We start from the raw sequence: 24,358 nt of genomic DNA on the forward strand, positions 1-24,358 counted from the left end.
TGGATATCGAATTTTCAATGGTGTCGAGAGATATATATAGTTTAATCTCACCGCCCAGCTGAATATGGTTTCAGCATTGCTAGTTTAAACTGAAATGGGATGGCCGAACCCCTTAAACTGAAATGGGATGGCCGAACCCCTATCTCAACAATAAAACTGCGACTACAGGCCCGCCCAACTCTGTTATTGTCATTACACAGAACAAGGAATGCAGCAACGCGCGATGTAAAGCACAAGCCGGTAATGCTGGTGGCTGTTTTCTCAAAATATAAGCTATAAACTCCCGCTGTCCACAAGTTTGACGGTCCGTGGGAAACTACTAAAAGACGGAAATGTATAGTTTTCCGAGGAAGACCCGTCGTGTTCTACGATACACGAGTTTAAAATAACTTTTTTCTACCCTCTTAACAACGTATAGGACTATTCCGGTATGCTATTCTGGCTATGCAGCAGTGGTCGGGACCTTTTTTGTCCGAAGAGCCATATTGGCCCTATTTTACCCATCTCAATTCCCAAATAGCCATACATTCCCGTCAACTGTTACGTCACAATTGAAAATTCGTGACGTAATTGTGACGTCATGGTAGCACTTATTTGAGCTCACTACATGGGATTCCTCGTGTGCGCCATATTTTCTCTGTAAAAACTGGTATTTATTGTTCTAAAATTATGCTCGAAACGAAAGTTAAGGCACAGACGGGCCAAGCCTCATCATTGATAACGCAATTCATAGTAAGTAGCTTAGAATTTATTATAACTGATATTAGTCGAATGTGACTGTCACACTGATTCCGAATATCTAAATCAGTGGTTCCCAACGTGGGCGATATCGCCCCCCAGGGGGCGATTTGGCGGTCTAGGGGGGCGAAAATGACGAAGGGGGTGACATGGGGGTGAAAATGGACAAAGGGGGCGGTGGGGGGCGAAAATAGCGAAGGGGGCGATAGGGGGCGATGACACGTCAAAACGGTAGACCTTTTTTTCTTTTTAGTCAACCCACTGAAATTTAGAATTTAGTTACAAAAGGGTGTCAAATTGGGCATCGAGCCGAAAATTTGACTTTTTTTTTTTTAGTCAACCCGCCGGTGATTACAGTTTGTATGCCCAATTTTCGGTACACAAAAAATTTGGGGGGCGATGATAGGTGTTGACCTTGAAAAGGGGGCGATGGGTCGAAAAAGGTTGGGAACCACTGATCTAAATATTTATCGACTTCTCAATTCTCAAAGTATTCGGCGGTAACGTAACGTTGCGCTACACGCCTACATTTTATCGCCGGTACTACACAGAGCTATACTTACCAATGAAGAACGTGGATAGCTATGACGTTGTTTGTAATTCGAGTTTCTAATTGTCACATCCATAACATCACATCCATAACATCAGTTCATTTCGCGCCGTAGATCAGGAAGAATGCGTTTTGAAATGGGCTTTGTCATGTTTGCTATGCTCTATGATTAATCAACGTATCGCATAATTCAAGATTTCGAGTCGGATACATAGAATTCACGAGTGATATTGGCCGCCGGCGTGACGGTAACTTGAATTTGATGATTTTGAAAAGAGGAGGTCCGAGCCCCTAAACCTGTCTTTACCTCTCAAAGACATGTACATACTTCCACGAGAATATAATTATTCTGACCGTGATGAAAATGTACCAACAAGTCACTGCAATATTGATAAATTCAGTGTAAAAATAAATATTTGGCAAATAGTCATATCTTATACTCAAAAGAGCCATATATGGCTCGCGAGCCATAGGCTCCCGACCACTGCTATACAGTATACACTCCACAAACAACCATACAACATTTTATTCTAATTCCATACTGATAACATACGTGTGTAATTTATTAAGGTATCGATTCGACTATATGAGAATAACAAATCAGCAGTTGTTAATTAGATAAAGATGACTATTTGTGGCTGCTTCGGAAGACTATTTCGGAATAAGTCATCAGACGATGCAGATCCGTCGCCTGACCCCGTTAACAATACAGTGCAATTTAACGAGGGTTTCGACTCGGATTCGGACATTGAGACCAATCCTCCAGAAGCAGGTGAGATAACTTATTTTCGATCATTTAGTATGGTAGCTAACTAGCTAAGCTCGTTATAAAGTATGTGTGGGTTGCATAGATAGCGATCCATGATCGGTCGCTTATTACATAATACAGATCATCAGTAGCCTATTTCGCGGCATAGATGGCGATCAGGCGATTATCGGTGAAATTTGATCCACCTCTCAAGGTATTTCAAGGAGATGATCGGCGGTAGCAGCACCGTCCGAACTTACCCCAGACCATATGCCCGCGTAACGACATAGTCCGAACGTAATGTCCTAGTCGCAATGCTGTCAGAACATACCCCCACATGATGTCCGAATAGAAATGTAGTCTGAAAATACCCCAGGCATACCCAGGGCATGTTGTCCGAGTGGTAACACCGTCCGGCCAATCCCCACTTCCCAGTCATACCCCAGGCATGAAGTCCAAGTGGCAATAATGCAGGTATAGTGTGACAACGTAGGAGTGATGACTTGTGTTGGTGTCCATATACAATTGTTTACTTTCGTAATCCCTGCCTAAATTTCACTAAAAAGCATATTCAGCCACCAAGAGACAATGTTTTTGTCTATGCTTAATGGTATCCAAGTATTCGACAAGAAGCTAGTCACTAAACATATATCGTGGATGATATAAGGATATCACTATCCATACTGAAAAAGACGCCATAACATTAGACAACAACGCAACCACAGGTTCACCGATCGTTGTAGTTTCAAGCATCATCCTAAATACTATAGGTCTTCCAAGCAACCCGCTCTGCGTTGTATTTTCAATCACCAGGTATGTATATTTGGTCTTCCAAGAAAACCAAGTTGCTCTTACGTCAGGAGCACGGGTGAATAATGCGTGGTCGATGCATTATTTGGGAAATAGGCAGCCCAGTGACTTTCAAAAATCCGTTACTAAGCGATTGCAATAATTTTCAGATGGACCGACATACGTCGCTCTGTATGACTATGAAGCGAGGATTGAAGACGATTTAACATTCCAAGCCGGCGAGAGATTTTGCATGATCGATAAAGGGTGACTGATATTTATAAATAGGTTACAAGTGGGCAACAAACCCATACGAGAAAGAGGAGCGATATCGCCATTAAAGACACTGTGCCGCTCAGGCTCAAGCGGGCAAAACGACATTTTTCTTCAGTTACAATTTCAAAAACAGTAAACGACTGTACTTGGTCCCGAAATGCTTGGAGTACCGTCCAAATCATTTGACACATTCTCCATCCATGCACAGGGCACTTATGACAAATGACGTTCAGAAGAAATAAATCCATATGTTTGCAATCGCTCTGTCGCACATTCGCATGAATTTCATGTGCCATACTCATTCAGCCTTGTCTGAAACAAGATGCCAGACTTTACCAAAGTGTATATCCAATTCGAATTCATTATCATAACAATAACTTACTGTAGTTTCGTTGAGTATTGGTCGTTATCCATTGCAACCAGGGGTCACTAACACGCGGCCAGTGAGCCGCATGCGGCCCTCGAGATCATATTTTGGAACCCGCGATCTGATTTGAGATTTGGGTAGAAGGCTTGATAAAGCATATTAAAATGCTTAAATTGATTTGTGTTTCAAAATATTGTCGTTGTTGTTCAAAGTAAGCTATTCTTTTGTGCCCCACATAATTATCTCTCAGTAGTTGAAACAGGCAATAGCATTGTATCGCGGGAGAATCAGCTAATATGAATGAGCAATGTGCTTGTGCATGTGCTGTTGCGTTAACGTGCAATGGCCCAGATCAAGGGTGGCCAACCTGCGGCCGTACGGCCGTCGACACGTAATTCAATTAGTATATGTTGGCGGTCGTAAACATGCAAATTTAATTTACGAATTGACTCCCGAATTTTTTAGAAATGTAATTCAATCTTCGCGCTGCGTGCGATTCAATACTACATTTTTCGATTTTATTAGAGTAGCACCCTTTGCAATCTGAGCCCCACAGTACATATGTGAACAGCAGAGGAAAATGATGCACCCCACATAGAAATACTAACTTGGAATCATGTGATCCTCATGAAAGGAATTTGTTTCTGGCACGTTAAGGCGATTCCAATATCTCTCTCTTCGCTATACCGACATTCCTACAATCCTGCTGAGAGGTCAACAAATAATAGCATGCAACAAAGAGACTAATAACAATTGGCCCCCTCGAAGATCCATCATCGTTTATAAATTGCCTAAATTTTCGAAAACACCCCCTCCATGATCTTCACCAATCACATGCTGGGCCAAGAAAGGATAAATGTTTGATAGTAATTTGTGAAACTACCAATATCAATGACAGAAATTCATTTGCGAATCTGAAAAAATTTTGCGCTTCGTAAAAATTTTTGCCACCCCTGGCCCACACATTGCCAAGACTGAGACGCTTAATACGGACTTGGGCATCCCACAGGATCAAGCATTACGAGTTGAAAGTCATTCAGCTAGTATCAAGGATATATATATATATGATATATATGATATGTATATATATCATTCGCTAGTACCGTGTCTCGCTATCTCCAATATCGATTCTTTAGTCGCTTTGGAAGGCAGAGCAGGTATCGCGTGTTGCTCATAGTTCAAAATAAAAGTGACGATCACGATAGTTTTAATTATAGAATATTATTTCTTTGTGGTAACTACACGCGTCGTCCATGATAGTGAGCACACTAGCACAGCGATGTGCTGTACAGCAGTGGTTCTCAACCGCCGGTCCGCGGACCGGTGCCGCCCGCGACGACTTTTTTGCTGGTCCGCCAGGTATTTTAAAATTTTATACTTTAATTTCAAGATGCATAATGTTGAAAACTTTTCAATAGATGAAATAAATAAAACATCAAATTTAAACATACTCTAAACTTCGTTAGGTAACATTATGCCACGAAGCATGTTCGATTTAACTCAGACCTGGGCAAAGTGTGGTCCGTGATGCGATTCCGACTGGCCCGCGAAAAGTAGCCTGGAATTTAGAACATAAAACCTGCGTTTGAATATTAATGTGCGAACTAAATACAGGGGCTGCATAAACTGAACCAGAAATGTGTCTACTATTAAGCCTGGTTGTTCATCCGTATAGAGTAATTACGTAGTCCACGTATAGGTCGTATAATCTGGATTCAAAATACTGCAAATATAGGAAAAGTAAACCGTACCAATTACAGTCAAAAGTACCGGTTTCCAGATAGTTCAAAACTTCTTGTTCTCATTGCTACATTACGAATTACCCGGTCTGAGATTTAAGTTGTCATGCCATGCGTTTCCGATCCATAATCCATAAAACAAGGCAATCAGTGCACGCGAGCAGCGGTGATCCAAAAGCGATGAACAAGCATGGTAAAATACAGAGGGGAGGCTGAATGCAGACATTTAAAGAAAATTTGGAGCACTATGTTTACTTGAGTGACAGGGAAACCCGCCATTTTCTTTGTGGAGAGCAGGTCGCCGTATTTGGAGATATGTTTGAATCGGCATTTTAAGAAAAAAACGCAGTGAAATACAAACACTCGTCGACTGGCTGAGGCCGAGAGAGCGTGGTTCTCAGAGCATTTACCAGCGAAACTCTAAAAAACAACGAAGCTAAATGCAACGTTTCACACATCTCGGGACCAAGTTCAGCTTTTTAATATCCCAAATACATTTTGACGTCTTCAAGAAAAAAATGGTATGGAGAAATGTTAGTCAATAAGAGTTAAGAAGTGTTTCGTGTTTCGCATTGCTTTGAATATTTCCACTGAATAAATCAATATAATTTCTTCGTAAATTAACCCTCACTTTCTTATAGCCTAAATTTAACACATCCACTTAGCTAGCAGCTTGTGTCAACAATGTATTTCACTGTTTTTTATTTAGAAATAAAATACGCCACTTAATATAGTTGGAACTTCTGGCCTGCTCCGAAAACCTATTTTTTGCTTCTCATTTCGCACGCCTAGAAAACAAATTGCCCACCCCTGATTGAAATTGAAGTTCAAGCCGTCTCCAGTGACGACATCCGAGCGACAATTACGAACGACTCGCGAAACCGCGCAGTTCCAACGATCATTCGTTTTCGATTCATTCATTTTGTGGCTAACCCCGTATAGTCGTTGCCAGGTGTTTTCGTGCAGCGTATTGCATTCATATAGTTCGTCTGGTGGTATCGGGAAATGAGAAAAGTAGCACGTCAAGGTGCTTGGTCCGACTCCGATATTTCCGAAGGGGAGAATATTGTTCGTGTAGGCGTAGTGCCGTAGTCGGTTTATCCACGGCCGTCGGCTCGAAAGACTGTAGTATTTAATTACGAATAAAACTCTCCAAACGTTACTCTCTAGCACCATACGTGCAAAAAACGGTCTCATACTAGACATTTTGCGTTGATTTTGATATCAATTTTTGATGGTCCACCGGTCCGCCAAATATTTATTGAAATTTTACCGGTCCGCGAGGTGAAAAAGGTTGAGAACCACTGCTGTACAGTGTAGAGACGTAAAGTCTTAAAAGCGGGGTTGCTAAATGATGTACCCGTTTTTGGTCTCGATATTGCAGTCTTACGGTCCGTGGCCTCTATGAAATTTGAAAAGTAGCGCGTTAGCCGTTTTGAGTTGGCTACCCCTGATTGCAACTATATAAAGGCGTATCCACTTTCTTCAAAAAATTCAATCAATCACTTCGACCTTTACAATACCACAGTATGCATTCGTCGTAAATCTGAAAATCATAAATAGGCTACCCAAGAAAGTAGCGAAGGCAAAAGACGGATCCTCACTATTCCGTCCGTGTAGGCCTACTGTACGTACACTATACAGTGGGCACTTGTCAAGAGACGATGACCTTAAATTTCCTGAGAAAACTGACTTGTATATTTACAGTCTAGCCGATTGGTGGTACGCAAGGTCACTGCGAACAAATCTCAAAGGATATGTGCCGAGCAACTATGTCGCGGTAGAAGATTCACCTGAACAGGAAGGGTGAGTATGTAATAAGCCCATTGTTGAAAGCTGTTCCCGGAATATATACACGTACACAGCATCAATAAGCAGATGTCAGCAAACGACACAGACAAAATGAAAGCTTCATGGCTGCATCTCCCAATTTATAGCTGATGACACGTGGTTAGTTACTATACTGCGGAGTGTACTATGTACAGTGTGCAGTTATACGTACAGGTACAATATGCTGTACGTATTGTACATACCAGGGGTGGGAAAACTGCGGCTCTTTCAGCATTTGATTGCGGCTCTTTAATGATTGCACTTTGCACATGCATTTCGACATTTTGCTAGAGGTTTAACCAGATTATAAATCGATGCATTTCTCACGTATTAACAATATGCGTATTGTTTTCGTGTTGTTTCTTTCGTTATGGTCTACGCAAGACTTGTAAAATTTAAGGAAATGTGGCACTAGAGCAGGGCTGGCCAACCTTTTCAGCCAAAGGGCCACATTTGATTGACGAATTATTGCGCGGGCCACCAGCCGCGCGAAGCGCGAATTTTTTTAAGTTCATAGGTCAATAATATTGTCACTTGACTATATTGCGGGCCTGCTGTAATTCGCTGGGCTAAATTTGTGAGGACTGGGCTACGCGGCGCCTGGACATATCGATATTGAAAGCTGCGACCAACATGCGTCTATTGGTTGGTTGGTTTTGAGGTGTTCATGGTGTTTGTCGACTACTATGGTCATTTACACCAGATCGATATTCTTTATTTATATTCCGTAACTGCCGACTTACATCACGGCCCACTTCTAGGCTTTTTGTAAGACACCGCTTACGCGGATGAGGTGGCGAGGAGTAGCCTAGAAAAACCTCCAACACTTGGATATAGGAAATGCGTCAATTATTTTCTGCCTAGGTTTCATAGTCGACGGTCTTACTGCGAGCGCAAACGCAAGGTCGCATATGTTGAACGACGCTTTGTCTCGTAATCGCGAATAAAGTTAGACTCAATCTGATACATTAGGCGTTCTTTCATTTTCACAAAGGGGCAACAATATCAAAAACAAGAAATCAAGTGACAACATGTTGCGCGAAGCTTGTCCAAAATTTTTAGATTTGATAAACCCATCGCAAATTATTCTGCTTTATTGTAGCGTACGAATATCTACCAATATGTGACTGGCTGATGGATCTGCCAAAGCGCCGGAACTGATATTTTAGTCATCACATCTCGAGTGCCAGACACTAATGAAATTTTTGTTTGACCTTGCAAGTTTACAATCTGTGCAATCCATTTTGGTGATATTAGAAATTTCGGAAATTACTTCGCGGGCCACTCAAAACCTTCTCGCGGGCCACGGGTTGGCCGGCCCTGCACTAGAGGGTTAGAAATTTGCAGTTGATTACTTGAATCGAGTTCACTTGAACGTTTCATCCGCAACAATGGATGACTTGCCATCAATCAATGATAAATCATTGTGTTCAACAATGAACTTGATAATTATTCACGCCAGCGCAGCTCACAATCATTTCCAGGGTAGCAATGGTGATTACGGCTCTTCCATTTGTATTGTAAAGGCTAGCCATAACTGCTGAGTTTTGTCAAGAAAATGTCGTCGAGATTACCGAGCTGAAAACTTCCTTAAATTCTCATCAGCACTTGAAGGGACTGCTCCGCACACAGCTGATTTCAATCACTTAGCAGTCCAGATCAGGGCTGTGGAGTCGGAGTCGGAGTCGGTGGAGTCGGAGTCGGAGTCGGGGTAATTTTCGCTTGATGGAGTCGGAGTCGGAGTCGGAGTCGTGAAAACTATAATAGCTGGAGTCGGAGTCGGAGTCGGAGTCGGTGGGAAAATACTGACTGGAGTCGGAGTCGGAGTTTGTGAGAATGACTATGATTTCGACTCCGACTCCGACTCCAACTTCTCTATCATGAAAACATTTGCTTTCAAAGAATTTTCAATATAATTTTTATGTACCACCAATCACTGTTATTATTAACCATACAGATCAGGTGCGGCCAGCCCGTAGCACGCAGGCCAAATTTGGCAGACGAGAAGGTTAGGTGTGGCCTGCGAGGTATAATTCTCGAAATTATTTATGACATCAGGTACAATTGCAAGGCCAACCAAAATTTGGTTAGCATGACCGCGAAATTTGATGATGACTAAAACAACAGTTCTGAGGCATTGACGTATCCAGCGGTCAGCCACATTTATCCCAGATCTTCGTATATGACCATGAAGTAGAATATTTCATAGCAGATTTATTTGACTTGAAATTTTTCTCGGTACTTCGCATGACTTATTGTCACTAGATTTCTTGCATTCAGTATTTGAGCCCCCTCTTGAAAATTATAAATACATATTCTTCACAGAATTGAGTCTAACTATATTCGCAATTAGGAGATACGGCTTCGCTTGTGCACTCGCAGCGAGATCGTCGACAAAACATTTGCACAAAATGATAGAGGCATGTTCACTGATACCATCGATTTTGCTATGTCTTAACGTCGAATAATCCTGTCCTTGCCAAATGAGCCCAGTGGTATACAGATGCGACCCCCAATGTATGTTAGGGACATATTTATTGATATAGCTATAGCCTAATTCAGTCGTTATCTTCCAAAAAAATTTCGCGCTTCGCGCGACCAGGGCCTGATTGCGCACTGCACAGTTGGATGACATAATGTTATCAATTTTAGAGCGTAGTAATATATGTCTTGTTTGCAATGTTTCATATTTCGGTTCGCTCCTATCGACGACTAAAAAAGGTTATCAACATTCCCGTTGCCCGCGCAATGGTTCGTAAATCTCAGGTGTCCCTTTCGCCGAAAAAGTTGCCCACCCCTGATATAGATAAAAGACATTACTTGCAAATTACAACTCAGTTGCAGAGGGGAAGAAATTCGCAAGATGCGTTTTCGCGATGCAGTCAAAATTGATGCAAATTTTGGAATTATACCATGATACTGTGACAGAGAAAATGCATCGGCTGGTTTTGTAAATTTGTAAAAATATGTAAATATGACCAAACGATGCTTCCCATTTGACAAAATTAAAAATAGTTGTAGTGTAGCTTAGCTGTTTGGGTCGAACAAATGATTAAGAAAGACTGCAAGTCCCAATCCTTGAATACTTGATTAAGTACATGTAGACTAGACATAGGCTATGGTCTTTTACTACTTAACTAAATTCCATTTATGACCAATGTCTATTACTAGTAGTAAGAGTGTTTGTGCTTGTAATCAGGATAGTGTGTAATGACAAAATTAGTAAGTTCAATTTCTTTATTAGTTGCTGAGTCATACACAAGAGCTACACTTGGATTTTTTATCTACATTTTTATTATACGGGATTGGATATCTGCCATATTTGAATGATTCATACATTTCGGGATGTTAGAGAGTCCATGTTATAAAAACTTGAATAAGGAAGGATATTTAGCAAATCTTTATTTCATGTTAATTGCATAGTGGATAATTCGAGCTGTGCCACAATGAAACAATTCAGCATGCCACAGTTAATCATAGGTTTGCATATGTTTAATGGTTGTATGATAGTCATTCAACCGACAATGTGGCATATAATTTTCGAGGTAAATTGGTAATAATGCTGGAGTCGGAGTCGGAGTCGGGAGTCGGAGTCGGTACGTTTAAAGACCCAGGAGTCGGAGTCGGAGTCGGAGTCGGTACGTTTAAAGACTCAGGAGTCGGAGTCGGAGTCGGGGTCGGTATATTGAAATGTGTGGAGTCGGAGTCGGAGCCGGAGTCAGTGGTAAAATTTACCGACTCCACAGCCCTGGTCCAGATGGAGACACATCGTATCACCACACAATAATAAACTGCATTCCATAGCCTATATTTCAATGTGACGTCATAAATTCGGATTTATGAATTTTTGTGTTGTGGCTCTTTTAATGTTAAGATTTTTGATATGTGGCTCGCGCATGAAGCAGGTCTGCCCACCCCTGGTATATACAAATAGCGTAATACCCCATGCAGGCGTACATGCAATGATAAACACAATGCTTGGATATAATCATTTGTTGCACTTAGACAGCTCATTGAAAACAAAATTATACTACGATCTCTCGTAATAGATGGTTTTTTGGGAAACTTTCGAGGGCAGAGGCAGAGAGACGGCTATTAGACAACTCAAACACACAAGGAACATATCTTATTCGAGAAAGTGAGAGGGAACAAGGTAGGTCATACTTCAATACAAACGTAAGAATATATATATTTAGAATAATTTGTTTGCACAAATGCAAGCCACTGAATAACAATAATCTGGTCTAGGTCAGAAATCCAAATGCATTCCCAATCTCGCGTGGTTAGGCGTTGTGGAGCTATGAGGCCAAAGCAGCATCGCGGCTTTTGGGGCATAATTCTAAGTTAGTCCGTGGAGTGTATGGGAAACTTGTTTGAAAGATAGAGAATAGCTATGTTTCTATATTCCACGATATAGATCCTCGCATTGCAATTGCGATTAAGCAGCTAACAACAGGACAATAACATTAACCAATGGTGCTACATTGCAGGGTTATATGTGTTGTCTTTGTTGAACGTAAGCGGGCAAGAACGAAATGTAAAACACTACAAAATCAAACGGACACCATCGAGCGGATATTTTATAACCCGATTCATGGATTTCACAAATTTACAGGAACTCGTTCAGTACTATGCCGGTAAGTCGATTTTGAGTTCGTTATATATAAGATGGCGGAATCATACTTTCTGATTTAATGGCGTAGAATTATTTAAGTGTCTATGTTTGATTATGAAGTACTTACTCTAAGTCAGTGTTGAGATGACTCGAGTCATGACTTGACTCGATTCACCTTTTCGGTATCACTTGACTTGACTCGAGTGACTTTGCAAAATGAGTTGACTTGACTTGACTTGGCGTACCAGAAATGTGGATTGAAACCTGATGCACAGCTTTACGAGTCAATTTCAACTCATCAAGTATGCGGTGTCGATAAAAATCACTGTATCTTGCGTATGTTCGGATTGTTCGCGAAAAGTTGGTGTAACCCGTGAGAGCGACCAATCATTCAATGATCGTGCGTTTTACTGAGCCTCCTTGTTCTATCACAAATAAATTGACCACAAACGAAGTGATTGGCGCTTACACCTTACGTTGTTGTAAAGTAGTAGCAAAGTAATCTAATGGCAAAATCTCTATCTCTGTTCGATACTTTGCTCATTATGCTTTATTCTAGACTTGACTTAACATCCTTTTTAATTTAAATAGAATTCGAGTATAGCGTAGTTTATAAGGTTATAATACTCTATCACCATTAGCGTAAGCTTGAATTGTATCGTATGGGTTTATGTATATAGGTGGGTAGTGTATTGCATCATATCAATTCTTTTCTACTTTCTGAGATTTCGTGTTCTATTCTCTATTTTGACTGATAATTATAGACTGAGGCTATACAGTTGCTTCCGTAGTTCTACGTATATGTGAGCGATACATCGCCCTTTTCCATGTATATTTAACTGTATATTCGTTCCTCGATTCAAAATAAATGCCTACTCAATCAATGTTTCAAACAGCTAGCAAAATGCACTGCAGCAATCATGCCTCGAGCTTTGAAATGTCAATTTGACTTGACTTATGACTTGAGTCACCTTTAAATATCGAATTACTTGATTTGACTTGACTCGAGTCACCTTCAAAAATAGATTGGCTTTGCTTGACGGAAGTCAGAAAGAGCAATATGACTCGAAATGACTTGTGACTTGAAGATCCCATCACTGCTCCAAAATTCAGACCAAGCCCTATTGTAACATGCGCCCTATAGGCCTATTGGTATCATTTGTATGTCAAAGAATCCGAAAGTTTTAATGATAGCATAATATGCACTCATATTTCATTCATCTGGGGAGATTTTGTCGATTTGATCTCTCCAAGCGTATAAACATACTTTGATGAGGTTTTCGTATGTCTATTTTACCGTTATGGTAAGATTATTATCCAACTTTGGCATTATTAATAGTTTCATGAATATTCATTTACATCCGACTCTGGGTGGGAATTATTTCTGTGTATTAGAGAAACACTCTCAGCCCTACTGCATTCGTTATTTTACTTTATATGCCTTATAGACAACGCTGAAGGAATCTCGTCCCGCCTCATGCGTCCGTGTAAGCTTGCAGAGAAGCCCAAACCACCATTCGCCAAAGACGTCTGGGAGATATCCAGAGATACTTTGACGTTCGATAAAAAGCTAGGGGCTGGAGCTTTCGGAGATGTTTTCAAAGGTATATTAATTTGTAATAAAAATCCATTCTGTGAAATTTTTTCTGAATTTGATTGGATAAAGATTCAATTTCCCTTGAGACTAACTGAACGTTGAATTGAAAATTGCGTGTAGCGTCATGTTCGATTTCCGCTAGGAAAAGAAAACGGCACCATCTCAGTTGTAGTTTTTCCATTCGTTAAAATAACACCGATCCCGTATTTTAATTTCTTTTATACGAAATTCGTAAATAACGTTGTAATCAGAGGTTGTCAAAGTAGTCAAGAAAGCTACTCAAAGAAGCAGAAGTAGCGACGAAAACATCTACTCAAATACGAGTAGTAGAAGTACTTATTCCATAAGCAACCTAAAACTACTTGAAGTAGACGTGGAATTGACTGACTTTAAATATACTAAAGTAAGTAAGTAGTTGTGAAAACGATCGTAATTTGTTCGCATGGGTTGTCAAAAGGTGTAAATCGAGTTATGCGGAAGGTGCCGAGCTTGATTCATATTGATGCATACCAGGAGGTACCCGATTTTCGACAGCATAAGCATTCGTAGGCATCATGGGATGAAAATGGTAGTATTGATATGGAAATGCGATACTTATCCTCTGTTTGCTCGAACAGCACGTTTTTGAAAATATCATAGTATGGCGCACTCCCCCATATTATAAGGCGCGTCGTTTAGTCGAAGAGCAATACGGAGAGGTTGTATAGGATACGGTGTAAACACTTTGCGCGATTATTAAACGGTAATAAAAATATGGTGAATCGTAAAAATGCCATATTGTGTAGCTTTATTTCCGGAAATGAAAGGCATTACTACACTTGCTTTTATACTTCAACATGTATGATATCCAGACAAAAGAACTGATAATAATCAGAACTCAAAGTATATGATACTGGGAATTGAAAATGACATATAAATACCACTTCTAAATTCGGAAAATGTATTCTATCTCCTTATTCCAGAAAGTTTCATAGGTGGTATGCTAAAACAGCTCTAAAACTAAAAAAAAGTCAGAGTCAACTTTTCCAGATTAGGACACGCCGTGTGAACGGAACCACGCCAACCCGCTACCTAAAATATATTAACCGATGCTTTCGTGAAATCATACTGGTTAGTGGTTACCAGACATGGGGTAATCGCGATTAGTAATCGTAATCGATTACGACGATTACAGCATTTTCAAGTAATCGTAATCGCAATCGATTACATTCGAAAAAAATCCAAAGTAATCGTAATCGTAATCGACTACTTCCCATATTTAATCGATTTTTTTGTGAAAGAACGATTACTTTTTATTGGTACAATGAATATGACATAACCGAACATTCGTGAACAAGGAAGAGATATTATACCAGGTTATTGATAGCGCCTGCGGTTGATTTTCAAACGCCACTGCTCATTATTACGTCAGAAGTATTAGCTTTGCCCGTCCTTGCGTAAGAAATATCCACACGTAGTAAATATATATTCGATGTACATTGTTGTGTGATTGTTAGAACAGTGTGAGCCATGCTGTATATCAGGTTATCAATATACTCCAGACGCCACTACCTCGCAGCAATATAACAATAACTACTCTGCCTAGTTTCAAATAGTAACTTATGTATTGATGTTTGGTTATGCTTATAGTTAAACGCAGTTTGACCGTTGCTGCTTGGCGAGCAGTAGGCCTATCTATGTAGTATACGTAGGCTATGTATTGTACGTACACCGGACAAAGATTTGAAGTTTTGTACTCGTCAAATAAAACATTACGATGGTTAAAATCAACAGCTGCGTTTATATATCATAACCGAGCCGTTCTTTGCCGTTTCTCGTAACGGCATAACGGCAGCTTGCAGTATCTGTATTAAGTGGAAGGTAGAATTTTAAGTTCACTCTATCTTATTCTCATATGGCTACTTGAAACGGGCGCCAATCGTTATTTCACAATTCTTCACTCGACATTTGTACCTGTCACCATAACCATCCGCTTATACACCATGTTAGCGTGGGTTGTAGGTACAATCAGGACCAAAACAGCAATTCGTCCCCCACTCCAAACGTTGGTATTGGTAAGGTTGTAACCTTGTTACAATGTTCCAAGTCACAAGTCAATCTCACTTTTATAGTTTTGACTCGAGTCAAGTCGAGTCATTTTCAATTCACCCCCGAGTCAAGTCCGAGTCCAAGTCAGCTGGTATAGGGTCGAGTCCGAGTCATATTTTTTACTCGAGTAGGCTACGAGTCCAAGTCGTTATGTTCACAGATCAGTTTTCTGATCAATCCGGTTCAACCCACTTTTTTCAACTCTGCTAGAGTGATATAGAATGGCTCGTATTCATAATATAGTAATTTTCATCAGTTTTCATAGTGTACGGCCCTATTTCCAAGTATTGGGACTGATAGACGAAATACAATTAATGTGGTAACTTTACTATTCTTCGAAGTTACATGGAATGCCTGTCTTGGCCGTTCTAGTCTCGATTCATGTGACTTGGTTCGAGTCATGCAAAATGACTCGAGTACAAGTCGGGTCAATACAAAAAATGACTCGAGTCAAGTCTAGTCACTAAAAAATCGCGACTCGAGTTGAGTCATGACTCGAGTTGAGTCATGACAACCCTGGGTATTGGGGCCCCATAGGGGAGTCAATTTTCAAGTTGATGACTGAATTTCGTCAATAATATTGGTAATTGCATTATATTGCTATTCATTCAGATTTACCGGTAGAGCTGGGGGCACGTAATTCATATAATTATAGCATCTGGTATGTTGTTATAATTTCATTATTGTATGTTGTTAATTCGTGACCTCCCGTCTTTTATATAATCAAAAGATACTGTAGTCGCCCTAACGTAGCAGACTAAAGGAAAAACTTTCGTGAGACGCACACACAAATTGTCATGTCTTAATTCCTATGTGAGTGCCCAGGGTGGCATTTGCATTGTTGGGGCTCAGATTGGAAGGACCGGACTATATTCGTCACGCCCACAGAGCGCGGCTACTGACAATGGACGCATACCCAACGTTTTGGTCAAGGTCATTCTTTGGTAGCACACTTTGTGGAGTTGCATGTTGGTCGAAATTGCATACGTCTTTTGGTGTCGTGACGGGGTAATGACCGTCACCGAAATGCCGATTCCTATAAATTATGCATTCTTTTTTTCTTGAGGGGGAGAGGTATGCATTTCAAAATCAAGCTATTTAGAGACATTAAATCCCGAAGCTCGAAGAAAATTTTCAAGTTAATTAACTCTCTTGAAAATATGTTGATTTACGAAATACTTTTGAGTCCCTCTAGAGCTCTCTCCCGGTCCTATTGGGGAGTTTGGGGTGTGGCAGTTACGAACCTGGCAAGAATGCAAATCGTTGGGTGCGACGAATATTCCTGCATAAAGGTGGGCAATGGGTGCATTATGACGTAACAAGCAAATCACGTATGATTAATAAATAAAGTTGTTATCTCATTAGACCTTTTCATCGCAAGCCTTATTTATATTGTCTTCCAATATCTCTTCTGAAATTAGTTCTAAGAAGCAAAACAAATGTAATCGTGAGTAATCGTGATTACTTTTGAAAAGTAATCGTAATCGTAATCGACTACTTCCTGATTTGGCTGTAATCGTAATCGTAATCGTAATCGCGGAATTCACAAGTAATCGTAATCGCAATCGATTACATTCGTGAAGTAATCACCCCATGTCTGGTGGTTACTCCATATTCATCTGAGCGCGAAGCGCGACGAAAATTCTAGGCTTTACTCAAATTAAGAAAATTAAATGTTGATGCTCCACGAAAACAGCCCCGAAATTCCTCAGGCTATCTTCTTGATTTGAAGATTAAACTACTTCTACTTGACAAACTCGAAATAGCGAAAAGTAAGTAGAAGCAGCGAAAGTCAGGTCTACTTGAGTAAGTACCAGAAGTAGAGGAAAATTACTTGAGTACTTCGAAAAAGTAGAAGTACTTCGTTACTGACCACCTCTGGTTATGTCCCGCACTGAGGGTCAAGTATTGAGGAATGCAGTTTCCAACGATATAATATACATGTCGGCTGTAGATTGCTCGCTTGAGATATTAAACGACTTCGTTTTCCACAAAAGGCTACACTCAGCGTAGTTATTCAACATTTACATGCACACTCATTTTGAAGGTACGTGGAACGGAAACACGGAAGTTGCGATCAAGACTTTGAAACCTGGAACAATGTCTCCGGTCGAATTTTTGCAAGAAGCCACGATAATGAAAAAACTTCGACACCCTCACCTCGTATCGCTGTACGCCGTGGTAATATCTAGTGATATTGCCGTTATATCCGGTTCACATTTGTGCAATGCCTTGCACAAAGATTATGAATATATATTTTCGGAGGGCACCCGTCAGCGGTGATCGGTCACTACAATTGCTTGGGATTCCGCCATGACTAGCCAGACATAAAAAGTTAGGTTTATGTCAACATGGATATAGTATTTAGTAATGAACTTGATGAGTTGAAGAGGTATTTATGCCACATAACATTACCTACTCGTATTTAATTGAAATAACATCACGTACGTAGGTGTCAGAGGAGCCAATATGTATAGTCACCGAATTGATGGCGCATGGAAGTCTATTGGATTTCCTTCGTACCGAAGGACAATCAACTCACTATCGAGATCATCTTTATATGATTATTCAAGTAAGTGAACATTAAATATCAACATTATTTAGTAAGTCGTGCGGCCACGTCGTTGTGTTATTCAGAGATTGAGTAATAAGTGCGTGTCTCTGCTAAACTCATGACGCAGCATCTCATCTTGGATGTATACTTCTCTTCAATAGCCCGTCACTAATCCTTATTGCTTAAGATCGCTTCCGGAATGGAGTACATCGAGCGAGAGAATTTTATTCACCGTGACGTCAGGGCCGCCAACATTCTCGTCGGGGTCGGACAAATATGCAAAGTAGCCGATTTTGGATTATCAAGGCTAATCCAGGACGATTTGTACCAAGCGCGGGAGGGGGCCAAGTTTCCAGTAAAATGGACAGCGCCGGAGTCCTTCACTTATAATCGATTCACCATTAAGTCGGATGTTTGGAGCTTTGGTGTTTTATTGTCTGAGATTGTGACAAAAGGAAAAGCACCCTATCCAGGTATGCATAACATATAACATTAAAAAGCGAAGCTACATTAAAATTTTTATTAATTGGTTGTGATGAATAGAACAAATCTCCGTAGCCGTCATAGGCAGGATGGACTCTACTTACGAAAGTAGATGGATTGGGATTTGGGAGGTTTGATGATGACCGCCAACCGAAAAAATGCTGCATGACGTTGTAGTCCTGGTTAAAGATATTTTTGGTCCGTATATGACTGAAGTTGGAAGCCTACTTCGTCAATGGAGCTATATTTACCCCATATTTTCAATTGTGAATATCATTCCACTATGACGTCAAAATTGAATATATGTGACCTCATGGCTTCGACAAAAACACTGGAAAACATGTTTTAAACAAGGGCCTTGTTTTCAACATGTTTGTGTTAAATTGATTTTAGTTCTAAGCACAACCCTAGACTTATTCATGCAACTCGCTCAATGTTGCATTTATGACCCTAGATCAGGAGTTCTCAGCCCTTTCTTGGCCGTGGCCCATTTTCCGGTACGAAGATGTGCTGCGGCCCACCTCTAATCTTAAAGTCATAATCCTGTTCAATGCGTGGTAATCGACGGCGCCGATATGCCTATTTCTCTAAACTAAAATATGCGCATTTATTTCCTAATCTACTGATGAAATTAAAATATAAACATTCCGGAGCATGAAGTCAAGTTGAATGAATATCTTCCAGGGATATATAGAAGTTCTATATATCCCTGATATCTTCCAACAAACAACCAATGACATAATCTTGGGCCCGTTCTAGCTCCCCCAATGGTTTGGGCAGTTACGGCTCTGGTAGATACCATGCTCAAACCTCTGAGTATTTTATGATCGTCCGCTGCTCCATTCGCTTCGCGAAACACAATGATCGAATTACCGCATATACTGTGTGATTGGGATTTTAGTTCCACTATTGAGGGGAATGGTATAATCATTCTAGCCAGCTTCAAACAATTCATTGGCGAATGGGGTACTACAGAGGAATGGAGAAAGATTTTCTTATGATGCATGCTGTACAATGTACAAGTGTACATTGTATGTCAGCGTACTGAACCAACTGAAGTTGCGATGTCGCGATATCCAATCCAGTGATACTATCAATTCATGCGACTCTTACATTATGTACATTGATTTCCAGGCATGACATTTTGAACAACACTCATAATATTAATGCGCTCCGCTGAATCCGCAATCCTGTTCTATTCGTTGCGGTGGTGCAGTATACCTCCACCAAAAGTAGCTAATAATTTTCAATTATGGCCATTTTTAACTTACAAATATACGACCTGCCGAAGTACAGAAAATCTATACATCAATTACAATTCATTCCGAGTTTATTGCACACCTCTTTCAACGGCATACGACAATAAGACCTTGCCGGAATACTTGGTTACTTCAGCATTACTTTCCAGGCATTATATACGCGAAAATATTTTAGTTGCTGTTAGCCATAGCCAGTGGAAAAACCCACCGTTTCTGCGTCCCATTTTCGACTTTAAATGCAGATTCCAAACGTACCATTACGTCTCATCAGAGTCGGATGTATAGCTTTCTGTAGCCTTCGTTTCATCTACTAATATGAATTTATTTTTTAGCGATTAACACAACAAATATTACTTAACTTACATTATTTCTAAAATTTTCCAAATAGCTCTGTGGCCCACCTCAAATGCTCTTGTGGCCCACCCTTTGAGAACCCCTGACCTAGATATTTACAGGTTATTCTATCGAAGTTTCTGCAAGGCGAAGCTGGCCCAGTCTTGCTAAATACCACTAGCTTGTTTGTGATTTTTCAAAATTCTTTGAGAGAAATGCGACTTTGCTGTTTGTTATAACCTCTGTAGTACTGCCACGGGTTGGCATTTAACGAAGTTTGTATTAAAGTTCCCTTGGCGTCCGAAACGAATCGCAGGCGTTTTATAAATAGTTTCGTACAACACTTGCACCACTGTGCTGTACTCCCAAAGTAAACTCTTGATTACCATATAGCAAAACAGGTTCAAAACTTCTTAATCATTTTAAAATTTGTTATTTTAATGGGCAAACGTACAACTTCTTGCATTTGGGAATTGAGATTTGAAATTCTAATAAATTTGGCATCCGGCAGGGAGCCGGCCACGAACCAGCGGTTGAGAACCACTGGTTTAGATACTATATGCAGTCGAATTTGATGAATTCGGACACCAGATAATCCGGACAACCGCTTTAGTCGGTCAAAATGCTCGGGGACGGAACAAAAGTTGAACTGCACATAAAAAATCCCCTTAATACTCGGCCTAATTCTCGACTTAATTCAGTCACAGGCTCGCCACTCCTGCCGTTAGGTTATGACACAATAAACAATATTCGTTGTTGAGACAAGATGAGTGATTATGATGAAGTGGTGACGATCCCCAACAATCGGCATTGAACTCAAATATACGGTTGTGCCTGCTTCACATTCGCTTTTACTTCGATACAGTTACGTCCATCTTGTATAGAACAAAATGGTACAAAGTTTAATGGTTTCTATTTTGTTGCGTTCTTTTATCATGTGAAAATACCGTTCCGGCCATTGCTGCTTGGCGTAGTACTGTATTAGAAGAAATGCTGTACTCTATTAACCATGTATGTGCGTGTTAATGCAGTATAAGGTGTTTGTTGAATCATTTTTATTGTTTTATCAGGCCAGTGTCAAGTGCTGCAATATAGCACAGCTGCAATTGATTTATTAAGAAAAAAGACTGTAAATTTTAATAGTAACATATTATTTGAGGAATAATATAGTGTAAAATACAGATATATGTGCCTTTACGCATGACCACAAGTCGACTGTATTATATTAAGAAAAAGTGAGGGTAGTAATAATGTGGTAAGTAGGCCTACATGACTCAGTCAAATGCAACCCTACCGAAGCATCTCACTTCACCAGGGGTGGTAAGGTGGGGGTTAGGCGTGCTAGCCGCTCTGGTTCTGTAGCCAACGCACCCCTCCTTACTCCCCACTATCATTTTATCAGCCTTCACTTGTAAGCACTGTGACATTCGAACAGTAATTTCCCTCAATATTCTTTCAGTTATTTGATTCATTTCGAAGGGTGTCTCTTTTTGTAGCTATGCCGGGTTACGAAGTTGTGGCCAAGTTGGTAGACGGTTACAGGATGCCAAAACCACGAGAATGTAACGAAGAACTGTATAAAATTATGCTGCGTTGTTGGGATGACGTGGATACCGAAAGGCCTAGTTTTGCAGAATTACATGTAAGTTTGCGGGCCCATCGTCTCTGAACTCGTAATTGGGTGATATTATGTAATTCCTTCGTTTATGTATATTCTTATCGATTTAAAACACCAAGAGATTGCGATTACATGACGAGATAGAAAGGGAGGAGATTTCGCTCCAGTGACATCTTTGAAATAACACCAATCATACTCTGATTTATCACTATTAATCCGGTAATATATGATGCAGACAAGAGAGCAGATATAAAAGCCAAAAAGAATGTGTATGAATTAGTATTGTGACGTCACATGTTGGTGTCACGTTCGTTTTCACAGTTAACCATTTGTGGACCCATTTGTGGATTTATGATTCTATGTGTTGCGTGTTTCTGCAGTTCTGGCAAATATTACCCTAGAAAGTGATTTGTGTACAATTGTGTATACAGAAGAATATGCACATCGCATGGAGAAAATATCTGTTGAGATACCAAATATCATCATACCCATAGAGTATAAGAACTAGAAAGCAACCTTCTATGGATCGGTTTAAAAATCGCGAGTAAATTAGAGTTTTGCCAACACATGAGGGCAATATATATACATTTTACTATATCCATAACCTCTATTTTCCAGCATATCTTCGAGACAATGGTTTCACCAAGACCAGGATATGAAGAGCATCCGTCATATTGAATTAGTGAACGTTTCTCCACGTGAAATGTCATCAAAGACGTTACAGTCTTGGATTCTCAAAACCGTCTCTTTGTTAAGATTGTGTTTTGCAAAGTTCCTATTTGCAACATTTATCGCATAGGATAACGCATTCCGATTACGGTGTAGTCTACATATTACTAAATAGTAAATACCCATTAATTTAACATTGTATACCAAGCGCAATTGACATTGTAGTTACCATATTTATACGCGTAGTCGCATCTTCGCGACGTAATGTTTTACCGATCAACCTTATATAGCATTCCTGGCGCATGTCAAGAGTCATTGACAGATGATTGAAAAATATTTGTTCCTTTGAATTGATTTATCTTTTAATACCACCGATTTCGTTATGTCAAACCAACGTTTACTACAATGAAAAAGTCAACCGCATGAATCGAAGACCAGCTGAACAACAGAAGCAATATACGGAGGGAAATCTACCACAGTGGAAGGTGCTTATCCCTTCGGATGGGGCAATCCCTATATGATTGATAAGATGATATACAAGCCCATATTGGACATCATTGCAAACACTGGGTGCATGTTGGCTCAATTCTAGGTGAACGTAAAATAGACGATAACAGGTTAGCGGCTGCAAAATGTGAGATATTTTCTGGAGTCACCATATAGTTACAAGTATCCAATATTCTGGTGTCTTGCAATGCAGCAACCCGTTTGCACTCGTATTAAGGTTGGGTCAGTGTTTACGGGCGTCAGTATGCTTGGCGTCTTGGAATCGCTTCCGGAGGAAGGTCATCGTTATTGCGAATCAATAGTATTGTTCTTTTAGTGTTCATGGTCACAAGGTTCCGAGCCACAAGGCCATCTCACCTTTATAGTTTTGACTCGAGTCAAGTTGAGCCATTTTCAACTCACCGCCGAGTCAAGTCCAAGTCTAAGTCGGCGAGCAGAGGGTCGAGACCGAGTCATAGTGAGATACGATATTCTTTTTCGGCCGGGACCCGGGACCCGGCCGGGAATCGAGCCCGCGACCAGCAAACCGAGTAGCCGAACGCATCACCACTACGCTCTTTCGCTCCGAGCCCAAGGCATTGTGCAGATTGTTCACTTTCGAGTTAAAGTCTTGTTAAACCCATATTTTACAACGCGGCTTGGTGATATCGAATGCTTCGCATTCATAATATACTTATTTTCCTTACTTTAGCGGTTTCTGGTCGCATTTTCAAGTACCAGTACCAATAGACGAAATTCCAACAGTGTGGTAACTTTACTATTCTTCGAAATTACAATGAAATGTCGGTCTTGGCCGTCGGAGTCTCCATTCATATAAATTGGTCCGAGCCATGCGCAATGACTCGAGCAGAAGTCGAGTCAATAGTTAATACACATATGACTCAAGTCGAGTCGAGCCAATCTCCGTATTTTGAGAAAATTACTTGAGTCAAGTCAAGTCATCAAAAATCGTGACTAGAGTCATACAATCCTGTTATTTCGATATGTCAGGTCTTTTTCATCAGGCAGCCGATAATGCCGGTATCAGCTTCGGCGAGAAGGAGCTCAAATAAATTTCCTCCTGGACTTAGGAAGGTATAGGCTTATAAAGAACTCAGAACAGATACGCATTGATGTTCAACATGGAATCGGTGCCGGCGTTGGGCCCATTTGGATAGGAAGAATATGTGAATTATTGTTTTTATTCTGCCAGCCTAGATGTCTCGCTTCAGAAGATCATTTTCGGTATAACATTAACATTACTTACTATAGATTAAATTTCGCGTTGACGACAGATAGCGGATACAACAGGCATTGTACCAGTAGGACATTCATTCGACCAACGATTCAATGCTGATTGGAAGGAGTTTCATCCAACACAATTTTACCAAAATTGACAATTTCAACAATTCATTACAACAATTTTTATTCTTTTCCTTATACCCCAATATAACCGTTCGGCTGCTATGTTGCCTTCTCACACTCCGGTCTTAGCTAATTACAAGCCCGAGACATGCACATCAAATTATGAAAAGGTCAACAATTGCACACAAAGTGCGGAGCTTTCAAGGAGAAATGTACCGGAAGCCAGTTATTCAAGGAAGGTGAAATCGCAAATG

At 40.4% G+C, this 24,358-nt stretch overlaps 1 protein-coding gene across 1 annotated transcript; it reads left to right on the top strand.

Moving 5' to 3' along the window:
* Positions 1 to 1,800: 1,800 nt before the first annotated feature.
* On the top strand, positions 1,801 to 22,962 carry LOC145439066 (proto-oncogene tyrosine-protein kinase Src-like). Its single transcript, XM_080316531.1, has 11 exons — positions 1,801 to 2,060; positions 2,996 to 3,092; positions 6,915 to 7,013; positions 11,087 to 11,190; positions 11,528 to 11,674; positions 13,101 to 13,256; positions 17,385 to 17,518; positions 17,790 to 17,909; positions 18,079 to 18,364; positions 21,463 to 21,608; positions 22,203 to 22,962. Exons 1-11 carry the CDS (start codon positions 1,913 to 1,915, stop codon positions 22,260 to 22,262), a joined length of 1,497 nt encoding a protein of 498 aa, XP_080172657.1. The 5' UTR covers positions 1,801 to 1,912; the 3' UTR covers positions 22,263 to 22,962.
* The last annotated feature ends 1,396 nt before the right edge of the window (positions 22,963 to 24,358 follow it).

Source organism: Botryllus schlosseri, chromosome 5 (genome assembly GCF_051294905.1).
Source record: "Botryllus schlosseri isolate E-star chromosome 5, Bs_hap1, whole genome shotgun sequence".
Classification (NCBI taxonomy): Eukaryota; Metazoa; Chordata; class Ascidiacea; order Stolidobranchia; family Styelidae; genus Botryllus; species Botryllus schlosseri.

Bases quoted from the DNA above. Each gene is read 5' to 3' on its own strand.
- LOC145439066 (XM_080316531.1), top strand. From the start codon at position 1,913: ATGACTATTTGTGGCTGCTTCGGAAGACTATTTCGGAATAAGTCATCA. The intron at 2,061-2,995 runs GTGAGATAACTT...AATAATTTTCAG, and splicing joins GACCAATCCTCCAGAAGCAG to ATGGACCGACATACGTCGCT. The intron at 17,519-17,789 runs GTAATATCTAGT...TCACGTACGTAG, and splicing joins TCGTATCGCTGTACGCCGTG to GTGTCAGAGGAGCCAATATG.